Source organism: Moschus berezovskii, chromosome 17, assembly GCF_049115385.1.
Source record: "Moschus berezovskii isolate FMDL1 chromosome 17, NW_MosBer_1.0, whole genome shotgun sequence".
Taxonomy (NCBI): Eukaryota; Metazoa; Chordata; class Mammalia; order Artiodactyla; family Moschidae; genus Moschus; species Moschus berezovskii.
Genome location: NC_142476.1, coordinates 55,058,161 through 55,070,351, shown reverse-complemented (window position 1 = coordinate 55,070,351; position 12,191 = coordinate 55,058,161). Strand labels below are relative to the sequence as shown.

At 39.8% G+C, this 12,191-nt stretch overlaps 1 protein-coding gene across 4 annotated transcripts in view; it reads right to left on the bottom strand.

The window, feature by feature from the left end:
* Nucleotides 1-6,601: 6,601 nt before the first annotated feature.
* SLC19A2 (solute carrier family 19 member 2) overlaps nucleotides 6,602-12,191 on the bottom strand; it is a 29,077-nt gene continuing 23,487 nt past the window's right edge. For 3 of the 4 annotated variants that reach the window (XM_055419681.2, XM_055419683.2, XM_088845486.1), the window contains exon 4: nucleotides 10,726-11,438. In XM_055419681.2, the coding sequence (XP_055275656.2) occupies nucleotides 10,921-11,438 (518 nt within the window). In that variant the 3' untranslated portion in view covers nucleotides 10,726-10,920. Of the gene's footprint in view, nucleotides 8,562-10,722; nucleotides 11,439-12,191 lie in introns of those variants that run through there. The other variant, XM_055419684.2, reaches the window with a different exon arrangement.

Here is a 12,191-nt window from a genome sequence, read left to right as displayed (position 1 = left end):
CATAACTTTCCGTCCAAGGAGAAGGTGTCTTTTAATTTCATGGCCGCCATCAGCATCTGCAGTGATTTTGGAGCCCCCAGAAATAAAGTCTGACACTGTTTCCACTATTTTTCCATCTATTTCTCATGAAGTGATGGGACCAGATGCCATGATCTTTGTTTTCTGAATGTTGAGCTTCAAGCCAACTTTTTCACTCTCCTCTTTCACTTTCATCAAGAGGCTTTTGAGTTCCTCTTCACTTTCTGCCATAAGGGTGGTGTCATCTGCATATCTGAGGTTATTGATATTTCTCCCGGCAATCTTGATTCCAGCTTGTGCTTCTTCCAGCCCAGCGTTCCTCATGATGTACTCTGCATATAAGTTAAATAAGCAAGGTGACAATATACAGCCTTGATGTACTCCTTTTCCTATTTGGAACCAGTATGTTTTTCCATGTACAGTTCTGACTGTTACTTCCTGACCTGCATACAAGTTTCTCCAGAGGCAGGTCAGGTGGTCTGGTATTCCCATCTCTTGAAGAATTTTCCACAGTTTACTTCGATCCACATAGTCAAAGGCTTTGGCATAGTCAATGAAGCAGAAATAGATATTTTTCTGGAACTCTCTTGCTTTCTCCATGATCCAGTGGATGTTGGCAATTTGATCTCTGGTGCCTCTACCTTTTCTAAAACCTACTTGAACATCTGGGAGTTCACGGTTCATATATTGCTGAAGCCTGGCTTGGAGGATTTTGAGCATGACTTTACTAGTGTGAGATGAGTGCAATTGTGCGGTAGTTTGAGCATTTTTTGGCATTGCCTTTCTTTGGGATTGGAATATAGTCACTAGCAGTCTGTTAATGAAAGAAAGGAATGTCTTAAGGCTCAGAATGGCACCAGACCCCTCACCCATAAGATGCATTTTGGGATAATTTTGACACCAGACAATTCATCTTGGGCCATAAAATGATTAACTTGAAATCCAATAGAAGGGCAGATTACCATACAAATAGTTTCATTTTACATAGATTAAGGGAAGAATATCTGAGTATAACATACAGGTTTGTCAAGTAGGTTCTGAGCCATTTGGCAGAATCGACTTGAAGATAGAGTCTGGGGCAAATGCGTAGTACATTAACATAGCTTAAGACCAACATTTCCATAAGAAAAATGCATTGGTTAACTCAAGATTTGAGAATAGATAGCATATTAAAAAGCAGAGACATTATTTTGCCAACAAAGGTCCGTCTAGTCAAGGCTATGGTTTTTCCCGTGGTCATGTATGGATGTGAGAGTTGGACTGTGAAGAAAGCTGAGCGCCTAAGAATTGATGCTTTTGAACTGTGGTGCTGGAGAAGACTCTTGAGAGTCCCTTGGACTGCAAGGAGATCCAACCAGTCCATTCTAAAGGAGATCATTCCTGGGTGTTCATTGGAAGGACTGATGCTGAAGCTGAAACTCCAGTACTTTGGCCACCTCATGTGACGGGTTGACTCACTGGAAAAGACTCTGATGCTGGGAAAGGTTGGGGGTGGGAGGAGAAGGGGACGACAGAGAATGAGATGGCTGGATGGCATCACCGACTCGATGGACATGAGTTTGAGTGAACTCTGGGAGTTGGTGATGGACAGGGAGGCCTGGCGTGCTGTGATTCATGGGGTCGCAATGAGTCGGACACGACTGAGTGACTGAACTGAACTGAACTGAAGCTACCTGTTGAAATACTGGCACTCATCCCAGAATGTTCATAACCTCAAGTCCTTTTTTTTCCCCACTGCTACGGATCATAAAGGCCTTCCTCAGTGACACCTGCTGCTACTGCTAAGTCACTTCAGTCGTGTCCGACTCTGTGTGACCCCATAGACGGAAGCCCAACAGGCTCCCCCGTCCCTGGGATTCTCCAGGCAAGAACACTGGAGTGGGTTGCCATTTCCTTCTCCAATGTGTGAAAGTGAAAAGTGAAAGTGAAGTCGCTCAGTCGTGTCCGACCCTTAGTGACCCCACGGACTGCAGCCTACCAGGCTCCTCCATCCATGGGATTTTCTAGGCAAGAGTACTGGAGTGGCTTGCCATTGCCTTCCCCGACACCTAGTGGACCCAAAATGGCAGTCCAACTAGCAATTTTAGGTAGTATCTTCCCAGAAATTTTAGGTAGAATCTTCCACTGCTGCCAGATTAAATTTCTAAAGACAAGCTTAATCATCACTCCCTACTTCCTTCTGCAATTAATGATCAGAAAATGACCCCCAAACTGCCCTGTCCTGCTCTCTATATCCCTTGCTGATTGTGCACCACACTTTCTGACCTTCATACCTTTACTTTTGCCTCTTTTCTCCACTGTAGTCCGTTCCTCTTTCTAAATTTCCTTTAAGATTCTGGCCATGCTGCATGACTAACTCAAATGTCACCTCCTTCAGGAAGTCATACATTATTTTCCCAGTGTACTTGTAGTTTTTGAGATCCAAGCCTGTTTAAATCATTATGATACCTGACATACTAACTTGTGTTGCAGTTGGGCCTCTCTGCTATGCTTTCTATCAATACTTGTCTTTTCTTATCACACATTTTAAGTTATTTGAGATCCGGAGTCATGACATTTTCATTGTATCCCCAGAACTTTCTAAAATATAAATTTAAAATAAGAGGGAGTGTTCAGGTTTCTAAATAACAATTTTACCTCAAATTTTACTTTCTTATTTCAAATGAAATAGATTACATACTTAGAACTTGCTATGTAAACACATGAATTTAAAAAGCAGTACTGTTTAAAACCTAACACCTTTAATAGTATCTCACAAAATATATTCCAGAATTTTTCTTACAAACTTTTGTATTACTAGAAATTGTTATTTTAATAACCTGCAATTCAGTAACATTTGGTAATAACAGAAATCAAATAGAACATCTAAAGTCCTCAGAACATTATTCAGCACAGCCATAAATAGTAAACACTAATTATGAGCTATCATTACATTATTGTTGATATAATTCATCTAAGTAAGTAAATGTTGTTGTTGTTCAGTCCCTCGGTTGTGTCCAACCTTTTGTGACTCCATGGACTGCAGCACACCAGGCTTCCCTATCCTTTACCATCTCCCAGAGCTCACTCAAACTCGTGTCTATTGAGTCAGTAATACCATCCAACCATCTCATCCTCTGTTGTCCCCTTCTCCTCCTGCCTTCAGTCTTTCTCAGCATCAGGGTCTTTTCTAATGAGTTGGCTCTTCGCATCAGGTGGCCAAAGTATTGGACATTTAGCTTCAGCATCAGTCCTTCTAATGAATATTCAGAATTGATTTCCTTTAGGATTGACTGGTTTGATCTCCTTGCATTCCAAGGGATTCTCAAGCGTCTTCTCCAACACCACAGTTCAAAACTATCAATTCTTTGGCACTCAGCCTTCTTTATGGTCCAACTCTCACATTCATACATGATTACTGGAAAAACCATAGCTTTGACTAGAGAGACTTTTGTCAGCAAAGTAATGTCTCTGCTTTTTAATATGCTGTCTGTCATAACTTTTCTTCCAAGGAGAAAGTGTTTGAATTTTGTAGCTGCAGTCACCACCTGCGGTGTTTTTGGAGCCCATGAAAATAAAAGTCTGTCACTGTTTCCCCATCTATTTGCCATGAAGTGATAGGACCGGATGCCATTCTGAATGTTGAGCTTTAAGCCAACTTTTTTACTCTCCTCTTTTACTTTCACCAAGAGGCTCTTTAGTTCCCCTTCACTTTCTGCCATAAGGGTGGTGCATCTGCCTATCTAAGGTTATTGATATTTCTCCTGGCAATCTTGATTCCAGCTTGTGCTTCATCCAGCCTGGCATTTCACATGATGTACTCTGCATATAAGTTTAATAAGCAGGATGACAATATAAAGCCTTGACGTACTCCTTTCCCTATTTGGAACCAGTCCATTGTTCCATGTCTGGTTCTAACTGTTGTTTCTTGACCTGCAAACAGGTTTTGCAGGAGGCAGGTAAGGTGGTCTGGTATTCCCATCTCTTTCAGAATTTTCCACAGTTTGTTGTGACCCACACAGTCAAAGGCTTTAGTGTAGTCAATGAAGCAGGAGTAGATGTTTATCTGGAATTCTCTTGCTTTTTCTATGATCCAACAGATGTTGGCAATTTAATCTCTGGTTCCTCTGCCTTTTCTAATTCCAGCTTGAACATCTGGAAGTTCTCGGTTGATGTACTGTTGAAGCCTGGCTTGGAGAATTTTGAGCATTACTTTAATAGCATGCAAAATGAGTGCAATTGTGTGGTAGTTTAAACATTCTTTGGCATTGCCTTTCTTTGGGATTGGAATGAAAACTGATTCCAATGAAATGGAATTCCAGCTGAGCTATTTCAAATCCTAAAAGATGATCTGTTAAAGTGCTACACTAAATATGCCAGCAAATGCGGAAAACTCAGCAGTGGCTCCAGGTCTGGAAAAGGTGAATTTTCTAGTCCCAAAGAACGGCAATGTCAAAGTAATTAAATAAAACGACCAAAAAATGAAAGTGTTTAAAAGCCTCCTATCATTTTTATTTTGAAACATTCCAAAAGAACTTTCATTTAAGAGTGCAATTTTGAGATTGATTGTTGTTCAGCCACTAAGTCATGTCTGACACTTTGTGTCCCCATGGACTGCAGCACATCAGACATCCCTGTCTCCCATCTCCTGGAGCTTGCTCAAACTCATGTCCATTGAGTCGGTGATGCCCTCCAACCACTTCATCCTCTGTTATTCCCTTCTCCTGCCCTCACTCTTTCCCAGCATCAGAGTCTTTTCCAGTGGTCGGCTCATTTGAGACTGACAGCTAAAACTAATTGTTAATAGAGAATGAGGGGGAAGGGAACTGATTTCTCCATGTGACAGGTGCTTTCACATATGTTCGTTCATTTCTTCACAACAGTCTCATGAGGTAAGTATCATCCCCACTTACTGATGAGGAAACTGAAGCTCAGGACTTCCCTGGTGGTCCAGTGGCTAAGGCTCCACGCTCTCAATGAAGGGGACCCAGGTTCAAACCCTGATCAGGAAACTAGATCTCACATGCCACAACTAAGAATTGGCATGCCAATGCCATATGCTGCAACTAAAGTTCCTGCATGCCAGAACAAAGACCAGACACAGCCAAGTAAGTAAAAAGGAATATTAAAAAATAAATAAACTGAAGCTCCAGAGTAACTTCCCTAATGAATCAGAGCTTTGAATGGCAAACTCAGTATTCTGAAGCCCCTTCTATCAGCATTACTTAATGAAAAAAGTAGAAGAATTAGTACTACAACAGAATGCTTTTTCCAGAATCAAGAGAGATGATGCTCACAAATGCCTTTCCAAACTAAAACATGTTATATAAATGTAAAGTACTAATTACACATGCATGCTTGCTCAGTTGCTCAGTCCTGCATGTCTGACTTTTTGTGACCCCATGAACTGCAGCCTGCCAGGCTCCTCTGTCCATGGAATTTTCCAGACGAGAATACTGCAGTGAGTTGCCATTTCTTTCTCAAGGGGATCTTCCCAACCCAGGGAAGATCTTCCTGTGTCTCTTCCATCTCGCAGGTGGGTTCATTAAGACTGGGCCATCTTGGAAGCCCTAGGATTCCATAAGAAGTAAGACAAATAGAAATCCAATTTCTATCATTTGAGCACAATGCCTTGAATAAAGCATCCAGTGGACTAGACATCACTGACAGACATTTTAATCTTAATGCTTTACTTTGATGTACTTTTTTAAAAATAGCATTTATTTAGCTTTTGTACTGGCAGGTGGTTACGTTGAGTCCATCACATATCATTTGTATAATTCAGTGTTCATGGGGTACAAACACAAGATGTGTTTTGCAACAAAAGACAAAAATAAGGCATGGTTCCTGCTCAGATACATAAAATATGCTATAAGTACAGAAAACTTTAAAAAGTTTTTTGCATGAAAAATTTCCAAGTCTTTGGTGATAATCAATGAAATGCCTTAATGAAGGTTTTGCAATGGGAACTAATGAAAAAGTACATATTCAAATACTATTAGAAAAGACTGGTTTGGTTTATCGGGTAAAGTGAACAAAGCAATTCTCAACTGATGGCAAGAAGATGCTTCTGGGGGTACCAGAACATTTGGGGCTATAACCAAAAGGCTATGATTTTTTCAAACAAGATGGCACCTTCCACCTTTGATTCAATTTCATTTCATTTATCTGAAAAATTCAGTTAACACTGAAGGGAACGTTGGTCTTTTTAGTTTCTAAACGGGAGAATGCTTTTAAAAGTATAAGAGGTACCAAGATGAAGACCAAGAAAAATAAACAGTACAATGTGGTGCTAGAAAAAAATTGGGAAAACAGAAATGAGAGGGAAGAGTCAAAGGTAGAGACCAGCGCTTCCCTGGTGGTCCAGTGGTTAAGAATCCACCCGCCAATGCAGGGGCCATGGGTTCAGCCTCTGGTCCAGGAAGATCCCACATGCTGAGGGACAACTAAGCCGTGCATCACAACTGCTAAGCCCATGCTCTAGGGATGGCAAGCCACAACTACTGAAGCCTGCGGGCTCTAGGGCCTGTGCTCTCCACAACTAGAGAAAGCCTGCATGTAGCAACAAAGACGTAAAAATAAATATTTTAAACAAGGGAAAATATACTGTAAAATATTAATTTAATAAAAAATAATTGTATAATTTATACAGTATTGAATAAAAAGTACAACAAATTATTTGCACTTCTTTCCAAAATCGCATACAGTACAACTTGCAAATTGGGTTCAGCATTCTACAAATAGTACCACACACACCAAGATATGAACTTATTATTGTCTTAAATAAGTAAAGGCTCTGATTGTATACAACAAACTGTGACTTAAATTCCAGGGAAATACTGCTTTAGTTACATGAATAGTTTGATTGTACCACAGTCTATTTCATTAAAAAAATTAAATTCCTCAAACATCATTTTTCTACTTGTTTCTGAGTACATATTCCATATGTAGCAAAATAAAACAAAGACAAAATACAAAATTAGAGGCTGCTGTTTATGGTATCACTTCCTTTTTCCGTCCTTAGCTAGTGCTCTTCTCCTTTCTCTTATTCAGAAAGGAAGGTGACTGGAAAATGACTTATTCTTATCCTCATTCATTCACTTCTAGAATTCTTGCTTACATAAATATGTCAGTTTTGGAATCTTGACATTAATATTCAGTATTTATCTATGTCTTTCTGAAAAAGTTGACCTAGTTCTTTTTTTTAAGATAAGTCAACAAAATTGGCTTTAAAATAGTTATCATGTCTCACATATGCTAGCAGTCACTAGACAGACTAATTTCCCAATTAAATGTACCCAGAATAACATTTTTCAAGTAACTTGAAATGGAATCAATAGCAATTCTTATTTTAAGCAGATATTCAAGATGATCCACCTTTAGAAACAAAGGCAAATTTAATATACAAAATGCAGGAACCATCCTAGTTCCTGTCCCACCAAAATAAAGAGGCTCAGTTTGTGAAAAGACCTTGGAATAATCCAACAGTTAATTACACCTTTATCGTGGATAAGAAGGACAAATAATATAAATACCATAAATGGCGATGAAGTTACTTTAAGAAGACTTTCCCATTTTATTTTGGAGATAAAAGGGAATGCAGATACAAATGGACTACTTATGCCTTTAGCCCACTTAGTAACTTTTCATCATAGAATTAATAGTCCTTCATACCGAAGAATAAAAGACAAGTAAACCTACCTTAAGTTTTCTGATTAGGTCACTTATATTCTTAGTAGGCCTCAAAACTTGCCGTATTTTTTAATTAAATTAGCTTCTCTGGGAAGCATATGAATAGTGTAAAAATATATTTCTAAGAAAAATCACAAATACACAACAGTCAAGATGGGCACTGAGAGTATTTACACAATGAATTTCTAAAGATAACTCAGAATTAACACATATTCTTTATAGAACACCAAACCAGGGCAAAAGGTGTCGTCTGTAGGAACAAATGCACATGAGTAACACAGACATGAGAACTAGTTGAACAGAGGCAGATGCTATTAGAACACTATTTCGATTCTGACTGTAACATCCTGTGGCCTGTGAAGCCCTGGTCCCAACAGGCCAAGTATCTGGCTAATCAAACACAGAAGTAGAATACTTGACCTATGAAACACCAAACTCACTTGTGAGCACGTGTACATTACCACCTGCTGCCTGACTGCTCTTGATTCTTGGCTTTCCAAAAGCAAGTTCACTTTTGAAGCAGGAAAAACACATTCTTAAATTGGCTCTCATAAGTATTCCAGGAAGTATACTTCATTTCTCAACTGTACTGTTACTCTGGGAAGACAAGGTATAGTCAACTGGCTGCTTTGAAGCCATGAAGTACATACTCATAAATATGTGTCTACACTTTAAAAAATTAAATACATCCGGTCACAGCCGTTGTGCAGAATTCTTGCAATATGAAGCTCATTTGCAGTCTGTTATGAGGGAGTCACTTGAGAACTTGATTCTGGATCTTCTTGCTTTCTATATTTCTTCATAATACTGACTGTACCATTAGCCAGGAAAACCACAGCGATGAGTGCAAAGTAACCAGCGTAGATGAAGAACTAAAGAGGGGGGAAGAAGTAGTTTACAGAATTATCCACTAGAAGGTCAGCTCTTTTATTACATATGTGAACAGACTCTATAATTAAAGATATGTTCAGTTTCTCAATAGGATTTCAAAAAACACTGTGTGCTTACACAGTGTGCCAGACACTGAGGATACAGAGGCAGGACAGCATGGTGGCTCTGGAGCCTGACTGCCTGGGTATAAATCCTGACTACCCACTTACAGCTATGTGGCCTGGATGGAGAGACTCCGTGTCTGAGCCTCAACTTCATTTACAACCCATTTTGTAATTCATAATATATCCTGATTATAGAGTTGTTGGAAAGGAATGGGGTTCTATGTTTATTAACACAATGCTAATACTGTTAATATTATTGGTTTTCATTTTTGTGGCTGTTATAACTGAATCCTGGTCTGTACCCTCAAGCTGGCTAACTCAAGCTAATATGAGGCCAAATTCTGAAGATCAAGAATTTCCACTATTTCCCAGAAGAGGGCAATAGAAGGTCAACTATATTCCATTGTAAGATAACTTTTTATAAAGAATCTTCTCTAAGCCATTTTTAATGTGATTATATGATTTATCAGTATCATCATTTTCTTATTAAAATAACTTACTAAATACTGATAAGCTGGTTCATGGATCCAGTAAGTGTGCCACTCTAACCCTCTCTGCATGCATGCTAAGTCGCTTCAGTCGTGTCTGACCCTTCGCGACCCCATGGACTGTAGCCCACCAGGCTCCTCTGTTCATGGGGTTCTCCAGGCAAGAACACTGGAGTGGGTTGCCAATTCCTTCTCCAGGGGATCTTCCGGACCCAGGGATCGAACTCACTTCTCTTAAGTCTCCTGCACTGGCAGGCAGGTTCTTTACCACTTGCACCACCTGGGAAGCCTAACCCTCTGAGCCTTTAAAATTTGGATACATTTTCCTATAGGAAATCAGTTAATTAATCATGGCAGTCATGAGTTTGAGCACAGCCCACAAAATTATTATTCCCTACATTTAAACCCACCACTTCTATAGCAAGATGACAAGCACTTACTCTCCTACCCTCCATCCCAAATGAATGCACTTAACCCTTGAGAGGTCTTCCCAACGTTTTTATTGCTGGTAGTAACTGGGAAACACATAAGTAATAATCACTTAAAAGACAGTAATAACTTCCCATTCCTCTGCTGTATCCACCTTTCCCCCGCCCTTTTCTGAGGCAGCATGATGCAGAGGGAGATACCTAGGCTTTTGAGTCAGATGTTGCTTTGAATCCTGGTTGTACCATACAATTATTGACCGTGACCTTAAACAACACATCTCTCAGATTCATTTTCTTGACGTCTAATCCTGATAGCAACCCTGCAAAATTCTATATAAAGTACCTGACACACAGAAGGCACTCAACACACATTATCTATTGTTTCTCTTTTAGATCTCCTTAGTAAAAACAAAGTTAATTACTGCTAACATGTCAGGTCTTTGTATTCTAGGAAAACTAATACGTAAGTGGGAAGAACAATGGAGATGGAATCTTTTGAGCTGAGATGAGTTGGGGTAGGCACTTTTTGATTCAACTGCCCATTTTGCTAAAGTACATCCCAAGCCCTATTACAACTCACAATGAATGAAGCCATATACAACTATACATTTCCAGAGTGAATAAACGTATTCACACTGTCTCTGGGTGTTTGTGCAGGTGTTTTCTCAATAGGTCATATGTAATGCTAGTCATCAACAGCAAGTCATTACCTTGGTATCTGGGTGGGGGGTGTTTAAAGAAGGGAGGAGACTCAGAGAGCTCTCAAGTGAAGCAGGCATCTCAAACATGGGATACAGTATTCCAGGCAGAGAATTAAAAATGGAGCGAAATAATGGGTGAGGAAGCAGAAGGTCTGGGTCCAGATGGAACCAACACTACCTCTCAGCTCCACAAGGCTGGATAATCACACTCAGAAACGTTCTAGGGTCTCATCAAAGAGATGATGGTCTCAGCATCCTCCTGGTAGAAAGGAACTAAGGGTCGGGGATAACTGAAGGAAGGAAAGAACACTTTTACTTTCGATTCTCTGTCTATATTGTTTGAATTTGTTTCCCTGAAACATGCTCCACTTCTGTTACCCTGATCAACCCATAACATCTTCAGTACTGAAACAGACCTTACCTGAGCGGTAATTTCCAAGCCAAGGCCACTGGCATCTACCACAATTAGAGTGAGCAGAGTCTGCAGTGCTAGGGCAATGAAGGTATTTACACCAAACACTAGGGCATAGCGCTCCATGCTGAGGTTTGCAGCAATCTGAAAACTTAAATAGAAAATAAATAAAAAATAAATAGAAAGAATGCATAGATAAGAACTACTTCAAGGACAGTTATATTTTTTTATTTCAAATGTGAAGAGCAGCCCATACTTTTCTACTGTCAATTCCCTTCCCAACCAAGTGAAGAGTATTCTTTTGCTAAATGATGTAAACCTCATGCAAATGTCTGAAAACAACAAAAACATGAACAAGGAGATAAATGAAACTTGCCTAAATGCTTCCTCAAAAGAAAAACTGATAATGCACTTAACGGTATAATGCTTCCTCCCATTTGCCCTTGAACCAGAAAATTTAATTTGTAAAGAAACCCAAAAAGTTAATCCTGTTACAGCTCTTGCTAATGCTTCTTTGAATCGTGATACATACGTTGCTATTGTGATGAGTAACATGTAGATGATTCTGAAGACAACGTAGGATGCATAGCACACCCAGATGTTACCCACAGTGTCCATGATATACACTGCCGCAGCAATCAGGAGAGAAAAGAGAGACAACATCAACTCTCCCCAAGTGGACCAGGATATTTTTATGTAACCGACGGCAAACACTGCAACAGCACCTACAAAACAAAAACAGAAAAGTAATTACTCACTAAACAAGTACTATTTCACTAAATGAAAAATTCATTTTCATTTAGATTATGACATTTTAAGCTCTTTAAATTTATAACCAGGGTAGCTCAAGATTATGGAGGCCCTGGAAAGTCAGGCAGAGATTTTTGGACCTAATGGAATAAATAATATGAGGCCGTGGACAGATGGTGAGAGACTGAATTAGGGCAGTAGGTAATGAGATGGAAAAGGGGACACAGAACCAGGGGTGCTGCTAGGGGAAAGTTACTGAGGTGGATGCAGAGGCAAGAGTCAAAAAGAACCATCCTGCCTGTGGCTTGGCAACATGGCAGGATGGTTCATTTCTTCTCCGATCTGAGGGGCAGTTTATCACGTGGTCAAATGACGATGATGAGGATAATGAGAGCTAAATGGTATGGAGTGCTTTCTAAGTGCTGGTCACAGTTAAAAGTGTTCACCGAAGTCCTGTATGATCGTCTAAGACCTATGAGGTGGATCAACAAATTAGGAACGACAGATGCTAATGGCCAAAGACATAGGCTCTGAGTTCAAACCTCGACTTTACGACTGACCATCTATATGACCTTGGGCAAGTGATTAACATATCTTTCAACAGCTTCCTTAATTGGAAAATGGAGGTAACAACTACATCAAAGGAATTCTGTGAGGACGGTGTTAAAGACTTATACATAAAGTCTTCAGAACAGCACCTGCAACACAACACATACTAGCTACTATTG